Here is a 27,520-nt window from a genome sequence, read left to right on the forward strand (position 1 = left end):
AATAAATTTTTACTCGACTCACTTTTAATCATCAGTTTTGTGTTTTATTAAGATAAAAAAATAGAAAATGTATAAACTAACTACTATACCCTTTTCTACACAAAATATACTTTATTTTTACATCTAAGCTTTCTAAAATGCTAGGTAAAGAAAACAGTATAGACTAATCTCCAATCTAGGCTCCATAGTCTAGACTATAATGTGCTCTATGAAAGACTATAGTTTACGCTATAGTCTAGACTATAGGTTACTCTATAGTCAAGGCTCTCTAGTCCTCTATATAGTTCATTATAGTTCGCCCTATAGTCTAGGCTATAGTCCACTATTTAGGCTCGACTATAGTCTAGTCGATGGATTGTTCTCTAGTCTATCATATAGTTTATTTTTGCTTCTAAGTTGAAGGATTTTCATAGCATATGACTTTCATATTATTTATACAAATTATTGCTGTTTTTTATTTACGTTTTATATGAATTTTCTTGTTCACTATTGTCCTGGGCATTTGCTCTTATTGTATATGAATTTAGTTTTTATAATAAATAATGTTTCCTTTCATGTTTTATAAACCCCGACGTTAGATGATAAAGCAATAGTTACACTGATGATACCCATGAGTTATGATTTTTATTGCTATAAATTTTTTTATTGCAATATTATTTCAGTTTAAAGGTTGTTATGATTAATGATATTAATTTATTTATTTGTGATGGAATTAAGTGATGTTAAGAAAAGGAAATATTAATGTCTGTAGATGAGATCTTGAGTCTACAGAAATACTATAATTTGAAATTTCTAGCAAATAAGAAATTAAATATCAAATAAATGTTTAATTAGAATGTATGGTTTTGTCATATCTGACTTTAAGTTGTGCTAAATCTCAGTCTCGTCTATACTCCTGTCTCATCAATAGTTTCGTATATAGTCTCGTCTACAGTCACGTCTACAGTCTCGTCTATATTCTCGTCTACCATCTCGTCTATAATCTCGTCTATCGTCTCACCTAAAGTCTCGTCTACAGTCTCATCCATAGTCACGTCTATCGTCCATCGACAAGACTAGAGACGAGTCTTGAGACGAGACATGAGACGAGAATAGAGATGTCACTAGAAGAGACTAGAGACGAGACAAGAAACGATATTGGAGACGAGACAAAAGACAAGCCTATAGACGAGGCTATAGACGAGACTATAGAAGAGACTATAGACGAGGCTATAGACGAGACTATAGACGAGACTATAGACGAGACTATAGACGAGACTATAGACGAGACTATAGACGAGACTATAGACGAGACTATAGACGAGACTATAGACGAGACTATAGACGAGACTATAGACGAGACTATAGACGAGACTATAGACGAGACTATAGACGAGACTATAGACGAGACTATAGACGAGACTATAGACGAGACTATAGACGAGACTATAGACGAGACTATAGACGAGACTATAGACGAGACTATAGACGAGACTATAGACGAGACTATAGACGAGACTATAGACGAGACTATAGACGAGACTATAGACGAGACTATAGACGAGACTATAGACGAGACTATAGACGAGACTATAGACGAGACTATAGACGAGACTATAGACGAGACTATAGACGAGACTATAGACGAGACTATAGACGAGACTATAGACGAGACTATAGACGAGACTATAGACGAGACTATAGACGAGACTATAGACGAGACTATAGACGAGACTATAGACGAGACTATAGACGAGACTATAGACGAGACTATAGACGAGACTATAGACGAGACTATAGACGAGACTATAGACGAGACTATAGACGAGACTATAGACGAGACTATAGACGAGACTATAGACGAGACTATAGACGAGACTATAGACGAGACTATAGACGAGACTATAGACGAGACTATAGACGAGACTATAGACGAGACTATAGACGAGACTATAGACGAGACTATAGACGAGACTATAGACGAGACTATAGACGAGACTATAGACGAGACTATAGACGAGACTATAGACGAGACTATAGACGAGACTATAGACGAGACTATAGACGAGACTATAGACGAGACTATAGACGAGACTATAGACGAGACTATAGACGAGACTATAGACGAGACTATAGACGAGACTATAGACGAGACTATAGACGAGACTATAGACGAGACTATAGACGAGACTATAGACGAGACTATAGACGAGACTATAGACGAGACTATAGACGAGACTATAGACGAGACTATAGACGAGACTATAGACGAGACTATAGACGAGACTATAGACGAGACTATAGACGAGACTATAGACGAGACTATAGACGAGACTATAGACGAGACTATAGACGAGACTATAGACGAGACTATAGACGAGACTATAGACGAGACTATAGACGAGACTATAGACGAGACTATAGACGAGACTATAGACGAGACTATAGACGAGACTATAGACGAGACTATAGACGAGACTATAGACGAGACTATAGACGAGACTATAGACGAGACTATAGACGAGACTATAGACGAGACTATAGACGAGACTATAGACGAGACTATAGACGAGACTATAGACGAGACTATAGACGAGACTATAGACGAGACTATAGACGAGACTATAGACGAGACTATAGACGAGACTATAGACGAGACTATAGACGAGACTATAGACGAGACTATAGACGAGACTATAGACGAGACTATAGACGAGACTATAGACGAGACTATAGACGAGACTATAGACGAGACTATAGACGAGACTATAGACGAGACTATAGACGAGACTATAGACGAGACTATAGACGAGACTATAGACGAGACTATAGACGAGACTATAGACGAGACTATAGACGAGACTATAGACGAGACTATAGACGAGACTATAGACGAGACTATAGACGAGACTATAGACGAGACTATAGACGAGACTATAGACGAGACTATAGACGAGACTATAGACGAGACTATAGACGAGACTATAGACGAGACTATAGACGAGACTATAGACGAGACTATAGACGAGACTATAGACGAGACTATAGACGAGACTATAGACGAGACTATAGACGAGACTATAGACGAGACTATAGACGAGACTATAGACGAGACTATAGACGAGACTATAGACGAGACTATAGACGAGACTATAGACGAGACTATAGACGAGACTATAGACGAGACTATAGACGAGACTATAGACGAGACTATAGACGAGACTATAGACGAGACTATAGACGAGACTATAGACGAGACTATAGACGAGACTATAGACGAGACTATAGACGAGACTATAGACGAGACTATAGACGAGACTATAGACGAGACTATAGACGAGACTATAGACGAGACTATAGACGAGACTATAGACGAGACTATAGACGAGACTATAGACGAGACTATAGACGAGACTATAGACGAGACTATAGACGAGACTATAGACGAGACTATAGACGAGACTATAGACGAGACTATAGACGAGACTATAGACGAGACTATAGACGAGACTATAGACGAGACTATAGACGAGACTATAGACGAGACTATAGACGAGACTATAGACGAGACTATAGACGAGACTATAGACGAGACTATAGACGAGACTATAGACGAGACTATAGACGAGACTATAGACGAGACTCTAGACGAGACTATAGACGAGACTATAGACGAGACTATAGACGAGACTATAGACGAGACTATAGACGAGACTATAGACGAGACTCTAGACGAGACTATAGACGAGACTATAGACGAGACTATAGACGAGACTATAGACGAGACTATAGACGAGACTATAGACGAGACTATAGACGAGACTATAGACGAGACTATAGACGAGACTATAGACGAGACTATAGACGAGACTATAGACGAGACTATAGACGAGACTATAGACGAGACTATAGACGAGACTATAGACGAGACAATAGACGAGACTATAGACGAGACTATAGACGAGACTATAGACGAGACTATAGACGAGACTATAGACGAGACTATAGACGAGACTATAGACGAGACTATAGACGAGACTATAGACGAGACTATAGACGAGACTATAGACGAGACTATAGACGAGCCTATAGACGAGACTATAGACGAGACTATAGACGAGACTATAGACATGAGTAAAGACGAGACTATAGACGAGACTAGAGACATGAGTAAAGACGAGACTCGCAAAGAGACTATAGACGAGACTGGATGTGAGACTAAAGACGAGACTAGAGTCGAGATTATAGACGAGACGGGACTATAGATAAGACTATAAACAAGATTGGACTATAGACGTGACTAGAGACGAGACTTGAGACGAGAATAGAGATGAGACCTGAGACGATACTAGAGATGATACTATAGAAGAGTATGCAGTCTCGTCTACAGTCTCGTCTACAGTCTCGTCTACAGTCTCGTCTACAGTCTCATCCACAGTCTCGTCTACAGTCTCGTTTACAGTCTCGTCTACAGTGTCGTCTACTGTCTCGTCTATAGTCTCGTTTATAGTCTCACCTACATTCGCATCTATAGTCTTATCTATCCTATCGTCTATAGTCTTCTGTTGTCTCGTCAAAATTCTCGATAATCGTCCATAGTCTCTGATCTATAGTATGTCGCATATAGTTGCACGTTTATATAGTCCTTTATTGTTTCTCGTCTCATTTATATTCTCGTTTGAAGTTTTGTCAAACGTCTCGACAATCTCTCGTCTATAGAATCTCGTTTAAATAGTCTATCATGTACAGTTTCACATCTATAATATTTTGTGTATTCTCCTCTATGTTCTCATATATATTCTAGTCTATAGTACCGTCTAAAGTCTAAAATATTGTTTTTAGTTTGTCGTCTATAGTCCCTCACCTATAGCTTCTCATCTATAGTATCTAGTCTCATGTCTATAATCTCTAGTCTCCCATCTATAGTCTCTTGTCTATAGTCTCTAGTCTGTCGTGTATAGTCTTTCAAGCTTCATCAACAATTGTTACATTTACTAACTCTGTTTACAGATATTGTTACATTTTCTAAAAGCTAGTTATAATTGTGAATGGAAGTTCTTTAACCTTTTCAAAACCCAAAATAATTCATTAACTGAATTTTTTCCGTACACATACCCTCTAGTATATAATAGAAGATTTAAAAATATCTAACAATTATTGGCTTTTTAAACCCTCAAACTTGAGTTTCAATAAATTGGTCACTATTTCATGTTGCTACTCAATAATAAAGTCATCATTTTTGCCATGTTTTTGTAAACTCATATAACAACATCTTAAGTCCCTAGGTTTTTTTTGCCAGCTCTTGCTGGTAAAATAGTATGGAGAAAACAACACGTATTTCCAAGTAAACTTTAAGGCTGAAATTGATTTTCATTGTATTTGTTTTTTTTACAATTCAATGCCTTTCTACATTGCTAAATGTAAACGGCCTGAAGCCTAACAACCAGCAACAACACTTCATTGAAATTCTTCCGGTGATTTTTGTTAAGATTATAGATTTATTGTGTGTTGAAATAATGATTGCTAGCATGATAGCTTAGGAAAAACAAAGAAGAGAAATGACTACTCGATATAAATTTTTGAAATGAAGACAAACCTACAAGTATGCTATGAAAATAATACTAGCAGTTGTTCATAGAATTTATTATTATAGTAGTGCAGAGTACAAATTTGTTAACGTTTTGTTGGTTTAAGGATTTAGAACAAATATATTGTACTTTTTCAGTAAAGATTTATTCAGCAGAGTATTGAATTCTAAATGAATATTGACATTTTTGCCATAATTTTAAGTACAAATCATGGCAGTTTTAATTCAGTAGAATAGGGAAAGAAACTCTAAGATACCTATATATATTACGAAACAATATTGAAATGTTTCATTGACTTCAAGGGGAATAGCAAGTTTATCAAAGTCTAAAGATTTCCTTATATTAAAATTAAATTTCTTTATAAAAACTTAAACTCATGAATATTTTGTTCTACTTATTTTATTTTTCTTAATTTTAGTTTATATTTCTTTTACTTTTTTCTTATTTTCTTGAAAGTTTTTATTTTATTAGTCAAGTTATGAATATTAATAAGTCAACTTTACATAGACCGTAAGTAAATTGAAATCAATATGTTACATGACATTCACCTGCTGGTGCCTCAAGGTGTTTATGGTCATTGGTTTTTTGTTTAAACTCTTTTATTTATGTTTGTTTTGCATACAATTTTTTTATTCTGTGAAATTTTTTAAGAAAAAAGGAAATAAAAAATAAAAGTTTTCTTTAATTTATGCAAAATATAAAGAAAGTAAATAAATTTTAAATTTGAAACAGGCAACATAAATGAATATACAATATGTTATAGCCAAAAATAGCTCTCTTAATGGTTTAGATTTACTTTTTTACTTTCATTATTAATTCAATTCATTTTAAATTCCTTAAATATTTTTGGTTTAATTTTCTCTATATCTTTGATTTGGCTTACCTGCTTTCTTTGGCAATATCTGTGTTCTGTAATCTCTTTTAAATTCTGAAAACTTTTGCCAAAACATTTCTTACTAAGAAAATCTCGCTTAATATAGACAACTATAGGATAGTTATGAACTTTGTAACAAAAATCCAAAGATATTAAAAATACACAAATGTATTGCATTTTAATAAACTGCTAGTTACTACTAGCAAACTTAAAAAGAGTTCTTAATAAAAGTTATGAAATTTGGAAAGAGTTTTAATCACAAACATATAAAAGGATTCACAAGTTATTATATTAGCAGCAACTGTGTTCAGTATTAGTCCAGTTTATTTATTCCCAGTTTTCTTCAAATCAGACTGCATGGTCTTGGCTATAGTCTCTATCTCGTCTATACTCTCATATATGATATTATCTATAATCTCATCTATACTTCCATCTATGCTCTCGACTATATTATCGTGTATACTCTATTCTTGTCTCTAGTCTTATCTTTAGTCTTGTCTATATTATGGTCTACACACTCGTCTGTGATTTCCTCTATACTCATGTCTCCAGTAACGTTTCTAGTCTCGTCTCTTATCCCGTCTTTAGACTCATCTCCAGACTATTTTCTAGTCTCGCCTCTAGAGTAGTCTCAAGTCTCGTCTCTAGTCTTGTCTCTAGTTCCTTCACTAGTCTAGTCTCTAGTCTTAACTCTACTCATGCCTCTAGTATCGTTTATAGTCTTGTTTCTATTCTCGTCTCAAGTCCCTACTCATGTCTATAATCTCGTCTATATTCTCACCTGTAGTCTCGTTTCTAATCTCTTTTCTAATCTCTTTTCCAGTCTCATTTCAAATCTTTTCACTAGCCTCGTCTCTAGTTTCTTCACTAGTCTAGTCTCTAGTCCCATTTCTTGTCTCGTCTATAGTCTCGTCTATAGTCTCATCTATAGGCTTGTCTCTTGTCTCGTCTTCAATATCGTTTCTAGTCTCGTCTCTAGTCTCTTCTAGTGACATATCTATTCTCCTCTATAGTCTCGTCTATAGTTTCGTCTATAGTCTCGTCTATAGTCTCATCTATAGTCTCGTCTATAGTCTCATCTATAGTCTCATCTATAGTCTCGTCTATAGTCTCATCTATAGTCTCATCTATAGTCTCGTCTATAGTCTCGTCTATAGTCTCGTCTATAGTCTCGTCTATAGTCTCGTCTATAGTCTCGTCTATAGTCTCGTCTATAGTCTCGTCTATAGTCTCGTCTATAGTCTCGTCTATAGTCTCGTCTATAGTCTCGTCTATAGTCTCGTCTATAGTCTCGTCTATAGTCTCGTCTATAGCCTCGTCTATAGTCTCGTCTATAGTCTCGTCTAATGTCTCGGCTATAGTCTCGTCTATAGCCTCGTCTATAGTCTCGTCTACAGTCTTGTCTATAGTCTCGTCTACAGTCTCGTCTATAGTCTCGTCTATAGTCTCGTCTATAGTCTCTTCTATAGTCTCGTCTATAGTCTCGTCTACAGTCTCGTCTATAGTCTCGTCTATAACCTCGTCTATAGTCTCGTCTATAGTCTCGTCTATAGCCTCGACTATAGTCTCGTCTATAGTCTCGTCTATAGTCTCGTCTATAGTCTCGCCTATAGTCTCGTCTCGGGTCAAGTCCCAAGTCCCTACTCATGTCTATAATCTCGTCTATATTCTCACCTATAGTCTCGTTTCTAATCTCTTTTCCAGTCTCATTTCAAATCTTTTCACTAGCCTCGTCTCTAGTTTCTTCACTAGTCTTGTCTCTAGTCTCATTTCTTGTCTCGTCTATAGTCTCGTCTATAGTCTCGTCTATAGTCCCGTCTATAGTCTCGTCTATAGTCTCGTCTATAGTCTCGTCTATAGTCTCGTCTATAGTCTCGTCTATAGTCTCGTCTATAGTCCCGTCTATAGTCTCGTCTATAGTCTCGTCTATAGTCTCGTCTATAGTCTCGTCTATAGTCTCGTCTATAGTCTCGTCTATAGTCTCGTCTATAGTCCCATCTATAGTCTCGTCTATAGTCTCGTCTATAGTCTCGTCTATAGTCTCGTCTATAGTCCCATCTATAGTCTCGTCTATAGTCTCGTCTATAGTCTCGTCTATAGTCTCGTCTATAGTCTCGTCTATAGTCTCGTCTATAGTCTCGTCTATAGTCTCGTCTATAGTCTTGTCTAAAGTCTCGTCTATATTCTCGTCTATATTCTCGTCTATAGTCTAGTCTATAGTCTAGTCTATAGTCTCGTCTATAGTCTCGTCTATAGTCTCGTCTCTTGTCTCATCTCCAGTCTCGTATATAGTCCCTTCTATAGTCTCATCTATAGTCTCGTCTATAGTCTAGTTTAAAGTCACATCTCTAGTCTCGTTTCAAGTCTCATCTATAGTCTCTTTGCGAGTCTCGTCTCTACTCATGTCTCTAATCTCGTCTCTTGTCTTGTATCTTGTCTCTTCTCTAATCACGCCTATATTCTCGTATCTAGTCTAGTCTCGAGTCTGGTCGCTAGTCTTGTCTATAGTATCGTATGTACTCTAATTTATAGTCTCGTTCGTCTATGGTCTTGTCTATACTCTAGCCTATAGTCTTGTCTCTTGTTCCTATTCTCGTATCTGGTCTCGTCTCTAGTCTCTTTTCTCTACTCATGTCTCTTTTCTAGTCTGGCCGCTAGTCTCTTTTCGAGTCTCGCCTCTAGTCTATAGTTTCTTCACTAGTCTCGTCTCTTGTTTCTAATCTAGACGTCTCTAGTCTCGTTTTCTGATGCTTCTCTAAGGTATCTAAATACCTGTGATTGAAGCTTTTTTACGACTTTGCAGAAATACTATGGATCAATTGATTGAATAATAAAAGCTAATGTGTTATTATGTAAACCGAGCAATAAGGCCTATATAGATGATATGATTCACGCTACTGTGTTATTAAATAACAGTGTAATACGGGCCTAATCTTTGCTTAACTTTTTCTTTTGTCATGTTTTCTCTGTTCTTTCTTTTCCCAGCAGCTGTTTCATATTAGTTACCCCACAACTAACAAATAATACTTTTACGCTCCATAAGATATTTGCTTTTTTCAGTATGTTTATTTTCACTTATGTTTTGTTTTTCTGAATTTTGTCAAGAAAAATCTTCTCTATATTTGTGTTTCTGCTTTCTGTTTCTCTGAAAACAACAATCTTTTGCTGACATCTTTTTTCTTAAGTTGTTGCTATGAACTTATTTTTTTTTTTGTTAGATGCACTTATTTAACATGCTGGCAGCTACATAAAGATTTACTTTCCAACATTTCTTTGGGCCAAAACACAAAAAACAAAATACTGCTGGTTTATACAACATTAAACTTAGTTGTAAAATTGTCAAAGTCCATTTGACAACTTATGTCAATGGCATGGAAAAACCCAGAGCAGAAGTGGGGAAAAGGAAATGTTAACATAGAAATTGTATGAAACAAATGCAGTTGTCAAGCACAACTAAGTTTTATTTGTAGTGAAAAATAAAATAAATAAGATAAGGCAATTTTTCATTTCTGGGTTTTTAGAAATATTTCTTTGAGACGTATGAGTAATATTAATTAAATTTTTAATATATTGTACATTAATATTAATCATACGCAGTTTTTAAAGGGTTTGAAGAAGTCGGAAACACACTGAAGAAACTTTCAGTGCATTGCAGTGAATCATTTAATTTTTTTGTGGTATTTTCTTATTTCTTTCCCTGCCCTCAAAGTTTTTTTTAGTTTCAATTTATTTTTAAAATTTTCTTGCAATATTTTTAATAGATTTCCGATGCTAACTCCTTCATTGGTCACATGTGCTTCCAGTTTATTGATATTTGCATTTATCATATCAATAGTTTGCAGATGCTTTTAATTTTCCTAAAAGCCATATTGTTTGATGGCTCTATTTTGGTTCTTTTATATGCCAAGAAAAGTATTAAGATATTACTAGTGCATATCATAAGCAGCAAAGAAAATCTACATTAAATATAGTTTTCTGGTAACTATATTTCGCACAGTTGAAATATTCTGTAATAATTTCTTTATGAACTGAATCTACTTCATTGAAATATAAATTAAGTGTTCACTTTAAAACAGTGATATTAAATAACAATGTTTTTTCCACCTACAGTTTCCAACATGTGACAACAAAGTATGACAAAATCCCTACTAAATAACAAATTTTAAACTATTCCGTTTTTAACAGCATTCAAACGAAAACGCATAAAGTTTAAGATGAGAAAACCACAGCTGTAAATGAAAAGAAACTTCTTTATATTTTGTCAAGTAAAAAAACATAAATATTTCACCACATAGCAAAGTAATAAAAACTAAAATGTATTGAAATATTACTTAAAAAGCAAACACATACTTTTCTGAAAAATTTCTTAAATATGCCATGGAAAAGGATAATTAAGTGAAGCAGTAAAATCATTTGAAACTTTCTTTTGTTGCTAATATATGCACTGAAAATTAATGGTATAACTAAAAGGTATTAAAAGTATAGTGTATGAAGATAGAATGTTTTAATTTATATGCAATTTAATAAAGAAAATCTGAATACCTGGTAATTTGTAAACTGATATGTAACGTATAAGTGTTAGTTTATGCTCTCTTCTACAGTCTCGAGTAAATTCTCATTTGTAGTCTCGCCTATAGTCTCTTGTATATTCTCGACTATACCCTCGTCTATGGTATCGTCTAGAGTACCGTCTATAGTCTAGTCTAGAGTACCGTCTATAGTCTCGTCTATAGTTTCATCTATAGTCTCGTCTATAGTCTCGTCTATACTCTCGTCTATAGTCTCGTCTATAGTCTCGTCTATAGTCTCATCTATAGTCTCGTCTATAGTCTCGTCTATAGTCTCATCTATAGTCTCGTCTATAGTCTCGTCTATAGTCTCGTCTATAGTCTCGTCTATAGTCTCGTCTATAGTCTCGTCTATAGTCTCGTCTATAGTCTCGTCTATAGTCTCGTCTATAGTCTCGTCTATAGTCTCGTCTATAGTCTCGTCTATAGTCTCGTCTACAGTCTCGTCTATAGTCTCGTCTATAGTCTCGTCTACAGTCTCGTCTATAGTCTCGTCTATAGTCTCGTCTATAGTCTCGTCTATAGTCTCGTCTATAGTCTCGTCTATAGTCTAGTCTATAGTCTCGTCTATAGTCTCGTCTATAGTCTCGTCTATAGTCTCGTCTATAGTCTCGTCTATAGTCTCGTCTATAGTCTCGTCTATAGTCTCGTCTATAGTCTCGTCTATAGTCTCGTCTATAGTCTCGTCTATAGTCTCGTCTATAGTCTCGTCTATAGTCTCGTCTATAGTCTCGTCTATAGTCTCGTCTATAGTCTCGTCTATAGTCTTGTCTATAGTCTCGTCTATAGTCTCGTCTATAGTCTCGTCTACAGTCTCGTCTATAGTCTCGTCTATAGTCTCGTCTACAGTCTCGTCTATAGTCTCGTCTATAGTCTCGTCTATAGTCTCGTCTATAGTCTCGTCTATAGTCTCGTCTATAGTCTCGTCTATAGTCTCGTCTATAGTCTCGTCTATAGTCTCGTCTATAGTCTCGTCTATAGTCTAGTCTATAGTCTCGTCTATAGTCTCGTCTATAGTCTCGTCTATAGTCTCGTCTATAGTCTCGTCTATAGTCTCGTCTATAGTCTTGTCTATAGTCTCGTCTATAGTCTCGTCTATAGTCTCGTCTATAGTCTCGTCTATAGTCTCGTCTACAGTCTCGTCTATAGTCTCGTCTATAGTCTCGTCTATAGTCTCGTCTATAGTCTAGTCTATAGTCTCGTCTATAGTCTCGTCTATAGTCTCGTCTATAGTCTCGTCTATAGTCTCGTCTATAGTCTCGTCTATAGTCTCGTCTACAGTCTCGTCTATAGTCTCGTCTATAGTCTCGTCTATAGTCTCGTCTATAGTCTCGTCTACAGTCTCGTCTATAGTCTCGTCTATAGTCTCGTCTATAGTCTCGTCTATAGTCTCGTCTACAGTCTCGTCTATAGTCTCGTCTATAGTCTCGTCTATAGTCTCGTCTATAGTCTCGTCTATAGTCTCGTCTATAGTCTCGTCTATAGTCTCGTCTATAGTCTCGTCTATAGTCTCGTCTATAGTCTCGTCTATAGTCTCGTCTATAGTCTCGTCTATAGTCTCGTCTATAGTCTCGTCTATAGTCTCGTCTATAGTCTCGTCTATAGTCTCGTCTATAGTCTCGTCTATAGTCTCGTCTATAGTCTCGTCTATAGTCTCGTCTATAGTCTCGTCTATAGTCTTGTCTATAGTCTCGTCTATAGTCTCGTCTATAGTCTCGTCTATAGTCTCGTCTACAGTCTCGTCTACAGTCTCGTCTACAGTCTCTTGTATATTGTCGTCTATAGTCTACATCCTCGCCTCATTTATAGTCTCGTCTAGAGTACCGTCTCGTCTATAGTCTCGTCTATAGTCTCGTCTATAGTCTCGTGTATAGTGTCGTCTATAGTCTCGTCTATAGTCTCGTCTATAGTCTCATGTATAGTCTCATTTATAGTCTCGTCTATAGTCTCGTCTATAGTCTCGTCTATAGTCTCGTCTATAGTCTCGTCTATAGTCTCGTCTACAGTCTCGTCTATAGTCTCGTCTATAGTCTCGTCTACAGTCTCGTCTATAGTCTCGTCTATAGTCTCGTCTATAGTCTCGTCTATAGTCTCGTCTATAGTCTCGTCTATAGTCTCGTCTATAGTCTAGTCTATAGTCTCGTCTATAGTCTCGTCTATAGTCTCGTCTATAGTCTCGTCTATAGTCTCGTCTATAGTCTCGTCTATAGTCTCGTCTATAGTCTCGTCTATAGTCTCGTCTATAGTCTCGTCTATAGTCTCGTCTATAGTCTCGTCTATAGTCTCGTCTATAGTCTCGTCTATAGTCTCGTCTATAGTCTTGTCTATAGTCTCGTCTATAGTCTCGTCTATAGTCTCGTCTATAGTCTCGTCTACAGTCTCGTCTACAGTCTCTTGTATATTGTCGTCTATAGTCTACATCCTCGCCTCATTTATAGTCTCGTCTAGAGTACCGTCTCGTCTATAGTCTCGTCTATAGTCTCGTCTATAGTCTCGTGTATAGTGTCGTGTATAGTCTCGTCTATAGTCTCGTCTATAGTCTCATGTATAGTCTCATTTATAGTCTCGTCTATAGTCTCGTCTATAGTCTCGTCTATAGTCTCGTCTATAGTCTCGTCTATAGTCTCGTCTATAATCTCGTATATAGTCTTGTTTATAGTCTCGTCTATAGTCTCGTCTATAGTCTCGTCTATAGTCTCGTCTATAGTCTCGTCTATAGTCTCGTCTATAGTCTCGTCTATAGTCTTGTCTATAGTCTCGTCTATAGTCTCGTCTATAGTCTCGTCTATAGTCTCGTCTACAGTCTCGTCTACAGTCTCGTCTACAGTCTCTTGTATATTGTCGTCTATAGTCTACATCCTCGCCTCATTTATAGTCTCGTCTAGAGTACCGTCTCGTCTATAGTCTCGTCTATAGTCTCGTCTATAGTCTCGTGTATAGTGTCGTCTATAGTCTCGTCTATAGTCTCGTCTATAGTCTCATGTATAGTCTCATTTATAGTCTCGTCTATAGTCTCGTCTATAGTCTCGTCTATAGTCTCGTCTATAGTCTCGTCTATAGTCTCGTCTACAGTCTCGTCTATAGTCTCGTCTATAGTCTCGTCTACAGTCTCGTCTATAGTCTCGTCTATAGTCTCGTCTATAGTCTCGTCTATAGTCTCGTCTATAGTCTCGTCTATAGTCTCGTCTATAGTCTAGTCTATAGTCTCGTCTATAGTCTCGTCTATAGTCTCGTCTATAGTCTCGTCTATAGTCTCGTCTATAGTCTCGTCTATAGTCTCGTCTATAGTCTCGTCTATAGTCTCGTCTATAGTCTCGTCTATAGTCTCGTCTATAGTCTCGTCTATAGTCTCGTCTATAGTCTCGTCTATAGTCTCGTCTATAGTCTTGTCTATAGTCTCGTCTATAGTCTCGTCTATAGTCTCGTCTATAGTCTCGTCTACAGTCTCGTCTACAGTCTCTTGTATATTGTCGTCTATAGTCTACATCCTCGCCTCATTTATAGTCTCGTCTAGAGTACCGTCTCGTCTATAGTCTCGTCTATAGTCTCGTCTATAGTCTCGTGTATAGTGTCGTGTATAGTCTCGTCTATAGTCTCGTCTATAGTCTCGTCTACAGTCTCGTCTATAGTCTCGTCTATAGTCTCGTCTACAGTCTCGTCTATAGTCTCGTCTATAGTCTCGTCTATAGTCTCGTCTATAGTCTCGTCTATAGTCTCGTCTATAGTCTCGTCTATAGTCTAGTCTATAGTCTCGTCTATAGTCTCGTCTATAGTCTCGTCTATAGTCTCGTCTATAGTCTCGTCTATAGTCTCGTCTATAGTCTCGTCTATAGTCTCGTCTATAGTCTCGTCTATAGTCTCGTCTATAGTCTCGTCTATAGTCTCGTCTATAGTCTCGTCTATAGTCTCGTCTATAGTCTCGTCTATAGTCTTGTCTATAGTCTCGTCTATAGTCTCGTCTATAGTCTCGTCTATAGTCTCGTCTACAGTCTCGTCTACAGTCTCTTGTATATTGTCGTCTATAGTCTACATCCTCGCCTCATTTATAGTCTCGTCTAGAGTACCGTCTCGTCTATAGTCTCGTCTATAGTCTCGTCTATAGTCTCGTGTATAGTGTCGTGTATAGTCTCGTCTATAGTCTCGTCTATAGTCTCATGTATAGTCTCATTTATAGTCTCGTCTATAGTCTCGTCTATAGTCTCGTCTATAGTCTCGTCTATAGTCTCGTCTATAGTCTCGTCTATAATCTCGTATATAGTCTTGTTTATAGTCTCGTCTATAGTCTCGTCTATAGTCTCGTCTATAGTCTCGTCTATAGTCTCGTCTATAGTCTCGTCTATAGTCTCGTCTATAGTCTTGTCTATAGTCTCGTCTATAGTCTCGTCTATAGTCTCGTCTATAGTCTCGTCTACAGTCTCGTCTACAGTCTCGTCTACAGTCTCTTGTATATTGTCGTCTATAGTCTACATCCTCGCCTCATTTATAGTCTCGTCTAGAGTACCGTCTCGTCTATAGTCTCGTCTATAGTCTCGTCTATAGTCTCGTGTATAGTGTCGTCTATAGTCTCGTCTATAGTCTCGTCTATAGTCTCATGTATAGTCTCATTTATAGTCTCGTCTATAGTCTCGTCTATAGTCTCGTCTATAGTCTCGTCTATAGTCTCGTCTATAGTCTCGTCTACAGTCTCGTCTATAGTCTCGTCTATAGTCTCGTCTACAGTCTCGTCTATAGTCTCGTCTATAGTCTCGTCTATAGTCTCGTCTATAGTCTCGTCTATAGTCTCGTCTATAGTCTCGTCTATAGTCTAGTCTATAGTCTCGTCTATAGTCTCGTCTATAGTCTCGTCTATAGTCTCGTCTATAGTCTCGTCTATAGTCTCGTCTATAGTCTCGTCTATAGTCTCGTCTATAGTCTCGTCTATAGTCTCGTCTATAGTCTCGTCTATAGTCTCGTCTATAGTCTCGTCTATAGTCTCGTCTATAGTCTCGTCTATAGTCTTGTCTATAGTCTCGTCTATAGTCTCGTCTATAGTCTCGTCTATAGTCTCGTCTACAGTCTCGTCTACAGTCTCTTGTATATTGTCGTCTATAGTCTACATCCTCGCCTCATTTATAGTCTCGTCTAGAGTACCGTCTCGTCTATAGTCTCGTCTATAGTCTCGTCTATAGTCTCGTGTATAGTGTCGTGTATAGTCTCGTCTATAGTCTCGTCTATAGTCTCATGTATAGTCTCATTTATAGTCTCGTCTATAGTCTCGTCTATAGTCTCGTCTATAGTCTCGTCTATAGTCTCGTCTATAGTCTCGTCTATAATCTCGTATATAGTCTTTTTTATAGTCTCGTTTATAGTCTCGTCTTGTCTACAGTCTCGTTGATAGGCTCTTTTATAGACTGGTCTATAGACTCATCTATAGTCTCGTCTACGGTCTCATCTAAGTGATAGTACTTGCTCAAATTAAATATTAATCATACGTCTAATAGAGAGGAGATAAGTTCAAATTATTAAATACATTTTAACGTTGTATTGCTTTAATATTAACTCTCTTTGCATTACTATTTTAGTGTAAAATTTTTAGGCACTTGTTCCTCTAAAAACTCATTAAATTTTTTTTAAATTTTTAAAATAACAAATGCCGAGGCTCTAGAATATTTTGAGACTATGTTGTTTCTTAGATATTTGTTTAATCTAGAAATTGTGCTTAACAAATTTGATAAATATTATTCAAAGAGCAACATATGATAAAACATCAAAAAATGGAAGAAATTTGCATATTTATATAAGAAATCAAAAGCTAGATTTTAAAACCAACAAAGAATCTTTATTTAAGAAAAAAGCAAAAGTCAATAAGTTAAAGCACAAGGATAAACAAACCACTTTAGAATTTGACATAAAAAGGAAATCGAAAGTTCAATGATTAAATTTGTAGAAGGTTTATGAAACAAAATTTCCATAAAAAAATTGTTTTATAAAACTTTGATAAATTGAAAATTAAATAAAATAAGGTGTTTAATTCAAGAGTATTACAATTTTATTCTTATTAATTTGTTTATTCTTTAGTCTATTGAGTAAAAAGTGTATCTAAAGTCTGGCCTCAAATCTTATCAACGGTATAGTCTATGGTCCACTCAACGACATAGTCTACTGCATAGTTTATGCTACACTCTATGGTTTAATCTACGGTCTAGTCTACGATATAGTCCATGATCTGGTATAAGGTTTAACACAAATTTTCGTGCATTAAAAGTTGTATATTGTTCTTTAAATTTAAATTTTTGCTAAGTTTAAACATTATAATCTCCTGGGGCGTATGAGTATTATTAATTTTTTTAACATTTTTTATATTTAAAATAGCTCAACTTAAAAACGACGCAGAGCACTCAAATAAAAACTGTAGTATGCACAAGATTTACAGTTATAATAGGCATTAGAAATTATTTGGGATTTTTAAAAATTGTTTCATAAAAAAATTATTTTGAAAAAAAAAATTAAAAAAATTTCTAATAAAATTTTTTAGTTTGATTAATTTTTAAAAACAATTTCACTTAAACTAGAGACTATCTAGAGGATATATTTTTTTGTTTCTTCCCTTATTTTTCACACTGTCTTTAAAATAAAAACTTGCAGCCAAATAAAATCTCTGATATATTTTATAATTTCAACACATTTTACATTAGCATTAAGTACTTAATTTGGAAAACATTGAATGAGTTATGCCAAAAAAAATGTTATGCATGTGTTCCAAATCGCATAATAAACATAACATAGAGGGGAGTATTTAAACAAATTCAGTTTTAGGGGCCTTCTAACATATTTGAAATATAGTATTTTGTTTTATTTAATTTATAAAACCTTATTAAAGATCTTGTTTAAATTCAATAGCTGTATTTCAAAACGATATAAGCAGGAAGGATTCTGCATAAGAAAAAATGTGTTTCAGTAGGACTAGCAACTAATGTATGTCAAGTATAGGGCCTTGTAAAAGGACTCATTTTCTGCCTCATATTCTTTTTTGTATGTGTTGAATATTAATAGTTTAGTAGTGTTTTATTTAATGTATTTATGTTTTTACATTTACTGCAGTTTCAAAATAGTTTTGCATAAATATACGACATTCAAATGCTCATAAATTTTGCATGAGTTCTAAAACTAAACAGAAAACCATGAACACAAAAACAGTTCATTATACAGAGAGATGCAGGCTAATGGGAACAATCAGAATTTAAGTATAAAATAACTACAAATTGTACAATATAATTTTGACCAACAATAATTCTTTAAAGATATTTCCGCCTACAATTTGTTTTGTAAAATTTTAAGGAAAATTCCTGCTACACTTATTAATTTGCTATATGTTTCCCCATAAAATTCCTTTGTCATGTTATAAGCCAATAGTTCATTCAACTTTCCCTCTATTGTGTGGAACTTTTCAATTTTAATGAAGTTTCCTTTTGCTGTTTTGGTACATGACATATTGACAGTTACACATTTGTCAAGCTAAATCGTATGTTGATGGCCGTATAAATACAATATATATTGTGTTTTAAGTACATTAATCTAAGAGTCAAAGAAAATGTGGCAAAATACTACAAAAACCAAGCAATTTGTATTGGAAACAAAATTAGAACACAAAGCAGAGCCAAAAGGCATGACCTGTGTAATTATTTAGGTTTTGAGGAAATAATAAAACTTTTGTTACACAAAAAAGTGACAGGCAGTTAAACTGAAATGTGTGATTAAACATTCTACAGATTCTTAAAAATATTTAATTGTTATTTAGTTTATTATTTCATCTAGCGCTTTAAGCTTAATTTACTTGATTTCCTATTGAAATCTTTGACTCAAGATTTCCTATAGAAATCTTTGGTCTATAGACTCAAGATTTCCTATAGAAATCTTTGGTCTATAGACTCAAGATTTCCTATAGAAATCTTTGGTCTATAGACTCAAGATTTCCTATAGAAATCTTTGGTCTATAGACTCAAGATTTCCTATAGAAATCTTTGGTCTATAGACTCAAGATTTCCTATAGAAATCTTTGGTCTATAGACTCAAGATTTCCTATAGAAATCTTTGGTCTATAGACTCAAGATTTCCTATAGAAATCTTTGGTCTATAGACTCAAGATTTCCTATAGAAATCTTTGGTCTATAGACTCAAGATTTCCTATAGAAATCTTTGGTCTATAGACTCAAGATTTCCTATAGAAATCTTTGGTCTATAGACTCAAGATTTCCTATAGAAATCTATGGTGTATAGACTCAAGATTTCCTATAGAAATCTTTGGTCTATAGACTCAAGACCAAAGATTTCCTATAGAAATCTTTGGTCTATAGACTCAAGACTCAAGATTTCCTATAGAAATCTTTGGTCTATAGACTCAAGATTTCCTATAGAAATCTTTGGTCTATAGACTCAAGATTTCCTATAGAAATCTTTGGTCTATAGACTCAAGATTTCCTATAGAAATCTTTGGTCTATAGACTCAAGATTTCCTATAGAAATCTTTGGTCTATAGACTCAAGATTTCCTATAGAAATCTTTGGTCTATAGACTCAAGATTTCCTATAGAAATCTTTGGTCTATAGACTCAAGATTTCCTATAGAAATCTTTGGTCTATAGACTCAAGATTTCCTATAGAAATCTTTGGTCTATAGACTCAAGATTTCCTATAGAAATCTTTGGTCTATAGACTCAAGATTTCCTATAGAAATCTTTGGTCTATAGACTCAAGATTTCCTATAGAAATCTTTGGTCTATAGACTCAAGATTTCCTATAGAAATCTTTGGTCTATAGACTCAAGATTTCCTATAGAAATCTTTGGTCTATAGACTCAAGATTTCCTATAGAAATCTTTGGTCTATAGACTCAAGATTTCCTATAGAAATCTTTGGTCTATAGACTCAAGATTTCCTATAGAAATCTTTGGTCTATAGACTCAAGATTTCCTATAGAAATCTTTGGTCTATAGACTCAAGATTTCCTATAGAAATCTTTGGTCTATAGACTCAAGATTTCCTATAGAAATCTTTGGTCTATAGACTCAAGATTTCCTATAGAAATCTTTGGTCTATAGACTCAAGATTTCCTATAGAAATCTTTGGTCTATAGACTCAAGATTTCCTATAGAAATCTTTGGTCTATAGACTCAAGATTTCCTATAGAAATCTTTGGTCTATAGACTCAAGATTTCCTATAGAAATCTTTGGTCTATAGACTCAAGATTTCCTATAGAAATCTTTGGTCTATAGACTCAAGATTTCCTATAGAAATCTTTGGTCTATAGACTCAAGATTTCCTATAGAAATCTTTGGTCTATAGGCTCAAGATTTCCTATAGAAATCTTTGGTCTATAGACTCAAGATTTAATATAGAAATCTATCTAAATCTCTTATAGAAACTACATAAACTTTTGTTTTAAATATCTCTAAATATTTTTATTAAATGCCTTTATTACTTTACTACTAGTGACAGCCTTAATTTGTGTTGTAACAAAAATGAAATTGAGGTCGCCCTACATTAAATATTAACACTCTTTGGGGAGAACTGTATTATGTTGGCTTACAATATGCTTCTGGGAAGTGTGACATAATAAAACTACAGGAAATTTTACTTACTTTTCAAAATTTGTTTTAAAACAAAAAAAAGCCTAAAGTAACAAATTGAAGAACAGCCATGCTGGGTGTTACTTAAGTACTTACTGCAAACCAAACAAATGTGCAAAAAAAAACAACAATTTGAAGCAGCTAAATTAAACTGACAGGACAAAAAGAAATGGTAGAAATTTTAGGGCAGCAAAAAGAACTTATGAAGGCTGTACTTTCACAGAAGCTGGTGTTTAGAAGGTTTACATATTAACTGACGTGAGTTATAATTCCACATTTTGTACCCAATTGCAAACGTAAACATATTATCGAGCTGATAGCTCTGCTAATAACTCCCTAGCTTCAATACATTTCAATATTTTAACGATTTGCTCTCATTCCTTTAAATGTCAAACAATATGATGACCTGCCAATTACATTTGCCTGCCACTACTGCCTTTTTAAACAATAACCTGTCTGGCACATTAAGTTTTCCCTGCTAAAATTTTATTTTATATATGTCCCATTTTGACTGTTGTTGTTCCAGTTGGTTGGTTGCTTGGTTTCACATTAAATATCCCAACCAAAGTTACAAAATCATGTCATAAGTCTCTGGTTGACAATTGTATTCACAGAAATAAAAAAAAATTTCATTCTCCTGTTTCTCACAAATGGCATTTTTAAAATGAATGTGGTGGCATTTTAGCCAAATGCTTATTTCTTTTACAAAAAAAAGCATAAAGTTTTTGTTTCATTTTTGTTACTCATAAAGTAGTGCAGGGAATTGAAGTGATACACATATAGTAATTGTAGTTTTACCTTAAATAAGACTAATTTCTGATGGCTTTTAAGTAGGTATTGTTGTTTAAAAAGTCTGCTATAGAAAATTCCTGGGGGAGGAAAGAAAGGTAAAGTGAAAGCCTAAAAGCCTGACATAATAGATGTTTGCAAAAATGAGGACACATGAGAAATGTTTTGAATTAAGTGGAAATTTTTGAATAAGAATTATTTTATTGTTTTATGAGAAATAAAAGCTATTTTTCTCTGATCTTTATAAGAAATTTTATTAAAAACTTAACAAAATATAGAGTTTTCATTTATTACAGCATTTACAGAAAATTTATTTAAAAACCTCAAATATTTTCATCGCAAAAACCTTAAACATTTTGTTTTTCCCCCCAAAAATATTTACATTATTGACTGATTTATTTGTAAAGCCATCATCAGGCAATGGCAAACTGATTGGTTATGCAAAAAAATAATGTTAAAATATATAAATAAATATTTGCCGAATAAAAACAGGAAACGGACATTAAATGAGCAAAAACACTATGTGAATAAATATCAATATTTATGTCCAACAAAATTATCAACGCCACCATAATCATCACAATCAATTGGTAACAAAAGTAAATAAAAAAAAATAAGTAGGACAAATATTGTTTTCAATGAAAACTGAATAAAATTTGAATTGATTTTAACTTAACATAAATTATAATATTTTTTTTTCTGTAGAAAAAAAAATTGTCTATTTGGTAAATTATTTAAACATAAATAGGACAAACAAGGATGAATTGAATTAAAAGAGGTCACTGCAAATGTTTGTATATATAAATAACCAAATTTAAAAGTAATGTTTTACAAAGTTAAAAATCATTACTCTTTAATGATTCTTTAAAATATTGCAGTCCTTTTTCATTCAATCAAATTTACAAATACAATTCAAATTCAGATTGAAACTGTAACCTATATTTAGCTGTATATTTTAAAACAATTATGCAAATTTGCAAATCTCTATATTTTGGACAAAACTTACTTTCACAAAAGTCCAAATGAAATCATCAGGTGTTAAAATCTCACTGCACAAATTTAAATAAAATTTTCAGCACTATTACAAAAGGAATTTCTAAAACAAAAGGGACTTGGAAACTGTTAAAAAAGAGACTGAAAAATATCTTTGAAGTAGATAATTAAATAAAGATGATCAAAAGAATATTTAAATGCAACTGGCTTAATAGTAACGAAATGAAAAAAGAAATATGGCAAAATGCTAATAAATAGACACATAAATAGTAAATTAAACATAATAATACAAAAAATAAAAATAACTATGATAGAAGACAGAACTGGAGAATAACAAAACTACAATAAAAATATAGTACGATTGAAGGTAAAGCGTGAAAATAATAAGAGCTACGATTGAAGGCAAAATCGTATATACCATCGACCAAAATATACCTTAAAATAAATTTTTAAAGTAAACAAAATTTAAATTTTTTTTTCAATTTTTTTTTTTTTTTAATTTTTGACAAAAAAATTCTAAGACGGTAGAGCTCTATAGGAAATCTTGGTAGATTTCTATAGGAAAGCTTAAGTGAAATTTTTGGTAAAAAAAGTTTTTTTCAATAGTTTTTTTAAAATTTTTTTTAAAAAGTTTTTTTCGAATTTTTTTTAAAAAAATTATTTTTAATTAATTTTTAGTTATTTGAGCCAATTGTATCGATTTTAAATATTAACCGAACCGAGATTATAGCGTATATATTGATGTATGAATCATGTACATATTTAACTTATCTGGGGGCTTTCTTATTTTGATTTCAACATACAGACGGACACACGGACATGGCTATATCGACTACGCCATCTATAACGATCGAGAATATATTACTTTGTGGGGTCGCACTTGCCACTCATGGTGAAGGGTATAAAAGCATAAAAGTATAAAAGCATAAAAGTATAAAGGTATAAAAGTATAAAAGTATAAAAGTATAAAAGTATAAAAGTATAAAAGTATAAAAGTATAAAAGTATAAAAGTATAAAAGTATAAAAGTATAAAAGTATAAAAGTATAAAAGTATAAAAGTATAAAAGTATAAAAGTATAAAAGTATAAAAGTATAAAAGTATAAAAGTATAAAAGTATAAAAGTATAAAAGTATAAAAGTATAAAAGTATAAAAGTATAAAAGTATAAAAGTATAAAAGTATAAAAGTATAAAAGTATAAAAGTATAAAAGTATAAAAGTATAAAAGTATAAAAGTATAAAAGTATAAAAGTATAAAAGTATAAAAGTATAAAAGTATAAAAGTATAAAAGTATAAAAGTATAAAAGTATAAAAGTATAAAAGTATAAAAGTATAAAAGTATAAAAGTATAAAAGTATAAAAGTATAAAAGTATAAAAGTATAAAAGTATAAAAGTATAAAAGTATAAAAGTATAAAAGTATAAAAGTATAAAAGTATAAAAGTATAAAAGTATAAAAGTATAAAAGTATAAAAGTATAAAAGTATAAAAGTATAAAAGTATAAAAGTATAAAAGTATAAAAGTATAAAAGTATAAAAGTATAAAAGTATAAAAGTATAAAAGTATAAAAGTATAAAAGTATAAAAGTATAAAAGTATAAAAGTATAAAAGTATAAAAGTATAAAAGTATAAAAGTATAAAAGTATAAAAGTATAAAAGTATAAAAGTATAAAAGTATAAAAGTATAAAAGTATAAAAGTATAAAAGTATAAAAGTATAAAAGTATAAAAGTATAAAAGTATAAAAGTATAAAAGTATAAAAGTATAAAAGTATAAAAGTATAAAAGTATAAAAGTATAAAAGTATAAAAGTATAAAAGTATAAAAGTATAAAAGTATAAAAGTATAAAAGTATAAAAGTATAAAAGTATAAAAGTATAAAAGTATAAAAGTATAAAAGTATAAAAGTATAAAAGTATAAAAGTATAAAAGTATAAAAGTATAAAAGTATAAAAGTATAAAAGTATAAAAGTATAAAAGTATAAAAGTATAAAAGTATAAAAGTATAAAAGTATAAAAGTATAAAAGTATAAAAGTATAAAAGTATAAAAGTATAAAAATGTAAAAGTATAAAAAGAACCAATATTGAAATAAAAATTAGGGTAAAATAGGAAGTACCATAGAAATTGTAATATAACAAGTAAATGAGCTACATTCGGCTTTTCCGAATGTTATATACCCTCACCAAATTATACTTTAAAATACATTTTTTTAGGTAAACAAAATTTTAATTTTATTTAAAAAATTTTTTTTTTTTATTTTTTTAAAACAATTTTAATTTTTGTTTTTATTTAAATAAAATTTTTTTTGGAAAAAGAAATTTTGATGGAAAAAAGATTTGAAATATTTATCATTAGATAACCATATTATCTATATTAATGACTTAGTATTGATATAGATAAAAAGTAGGTCAAAAATCGAGGTTGTCCTGGTTTATTCCATTTGTGGCCGATTTTGTCGATTTGAAATAGCAACCGAGATGGAAGAATTCCCGATGTATTGATGTTCAAAATTTTTTGAACTTGGTCATATTCGATTGGCACATGTCCACACAGAATTCTTATTGAGACATCGAGGGCCTCGTTTCATACTTTCTACAATAAAAAAATCACCATATTATTTGTAGTGTACTCAGAATAAAACAAACTAAATTTCATTTAGCTGGTTGGCTTTTTATAGTACAAAGTCAATGTTATGTGTTATCTCAAGTACATTTAAATTATTTTAAATTATTTTAATAATTGACATTTTGGCCAATAATTGACATTTTGGCCAAATAGGTGGTTTTTCTTATCCATGTAACTTATTACCTATTGTGCTTCTTTTTTTTCCAAAAATCAATTTTTTTTTGTCAAAATGGGCCCTTTTTTTCTCAAAAGAAAGATTAAGTCTTTTCCTTTAAGACATTTTTGTTCGATTAGATCCATAATCCCCCATAAGTATTTTATATTTTTCTGCGTATACTTAATATTTAATTTGACAGAAATAAATATCACTCATACGTCTCAGCAGGGATATTTCCTTATATGAATTTAATTAATTATTTTATTATTATTAATCTTGATTTACATTTTAATAAGTACTATTTTGCCTTTAGCTAAATCTACTAACTTTGGCTATGATTAATAATAAATATCATTCATTTGTCGATTGCTACAAATCAGAAAATGTTTCTATGTACTCAGATTCCTTTAAGGAAAAAAAGCCAACCAAATTAATAAACAAAGAAAGGTTTAATATATATATTTTGGTGCAAGGTATTTTTACGAAGTTGTAAATATCCATTTTTCTGACAAATGACAAAAAATATTTCAAATATGCGTTTATATCGTACATTATTGACATGCCTAATACAATTTTCTGAAGAAAAGCTATATTTTTGACAAGTACTTAAGCAAAAATATGACGGAAAAATAGGCAAAGGTTGCATTCTTATTTTCCTAAATACAATCAGTTGCTGCCAGGAATAATCCATTAATTCGCAGCTTCAATTGTCAACTAAATTTCCAAATATTTGAGACTTTTTTGGATACCAGAAAAATTTCATTTCTTTAAACATCCCTAATTTACAAATACTTTATTTAGGTTATATTTTAATAATTATTTGGTATTTACTTATCAGTTTTTGAAGCAAGCATTAATATCATTTTGAGGAATGTACGTCAATTGCAAATTAATATATTCATGTTTTCCAACACAAAATGTTCTTTTCTTAGGTTGAAAGACTATATTTTCTTAAAGATAATTTTGAATAAAATTCAAGCATTATAATAAGCTTTAAGACAATATTTGTTGTACTAATGCTCTACTTATATATGTATGTATATTTACATTTACACTTTGCATATATTTAACTTAAGATAACACATGACATTGACTTTGTAATACAAAAAGTCAAACATTAAAATGATCAAGGAAAACAAACTTAAGTTTATTTTAATCTGAATACCCTACAAATATTAAGAGGACAATTAAATTTATGACTTTTAGTGTTTTTAAACATAATTGGATGAAAAGGATGAAGCCACTTATGATCAAAAGCAAGAAAATCTATTTCAATGGTTATTCTTTTGATTCTCCAATTCAACCTTTAATAGAAGTTCTTTTTATTCTCCAATTTTCCCTTCAATCGTAGTTCGTCTTTTGCTCACATTTTACCCTCAAACTTAGTTATTTTTATTCTCTAATATTAGTTCTCTTTATACTCCAATTTTACCTTCCATCGAAGTTCTTTTTATTCTCCAAATTTACCTTCCAGCTTAGTTCTTTTTATTCTTTAATTTTACTTTCAAACGTAGTTTTTTTTATTCTCTAATTTTACCACCAATCGTAGTTCATCTTTTGCTCCAATTTTACCTTCAACTGTAGTTCTTTTTATTCTCCAATTTTACCTTCAACTGTAGTTCTTTTTGTTCTCAAATTGTTGTTCTTTTCCATAAAGCTTCATAAAATAAAGATATTGTGCCTTTTTAGTGAAACAAATTATTTAACGAAAAAAGGATATATGGCAATCTTTTAAATGAAAAAGTAAACAAATTTTAACTACTAAATGTCAGATAAAGCTATGAAAATCTCGTATTGTAGGCTATTTAGTTTTAGAAAAAACTAAAGCAAAACATGTTTTTATTCAATTCAATGCTGTTTAAGATTTTACATATTTTTTTTTTGATATCCTGTGTATAGTGCAATACTTTTTGGTTTTGCTGCTACAATTTTTCTCTTTTTTATTACGTTTTTTATTTAACTGCAGCCCATGTTACTCAAACATTGTGAAAGTATAAGAAAAATGTGTTGAAGTTTGTATATGTTTGCTCTACAAACTGTACTGCTTATAAAATATTTTTTACCACAGCCTAAAAGTATGCTTGTGTTTCTCTGTATGTGGTTTATATAAGTAAATATAGTTGTAGCTACTTAAACGTGTGTTGAAGTTAAAGTGAAAAAAAGAAACTTTGTTAAAAACTTTATCTTTAAATACTTTGCATAATTAAAAAGTAGAATAATATTAACTTAAATTGAACTAAGTAAGATGTAAGCTGAAGAGTATGTAAGTTTAAAGGCAAAGGAGCCTTTAAAGAAAATAATGATGATAATACAAAAGAACTCAAGTTGTTGTTAATAGGAT

The 27,520-nt window shown here is 32.4% G+C and overlaps 1 protein-coding gene across 1 annotated transcript in view; it reads left to right on the forward strand.

The window, feature by feature from the left end:
- LOC135958740 (putative gustatory receptor 98b) overlaps nucleotides 1-10,406 on the forward strand; it is a 43,753-nt gene extending 33,347 nt beyond the window's left edge. Inside the window, exon 5 of the mRNA XM_065509635.1 lies at nucleotides 10,203-10,406. Within this exon, the coding sequence (XP_065365707.1) occupies nucleotides 10,203-10,406 (204 nt within the window). The remainder of the gene's footprint in view (nucleotides 1-10,202) is intronic.
- Nucleotides 10,407-27,520: the final 17,114 nt, after the last annotated feature.

This window comes from Calliphora vicina, chromosome 4 (genome assembly GCF_958450345.1).
Source record: "Calliphora vicina chromosome 4, idCalVici1.1, whole genome shotgun sequence".
In the NCBI taxonomy this organism is placed as follows: domain Eukaryota; kingdom Metazoa; phylum Arthropoda; class Insecta; order Diptera; family Calliphoridae; genus Calliphora; species Calliphora vicina.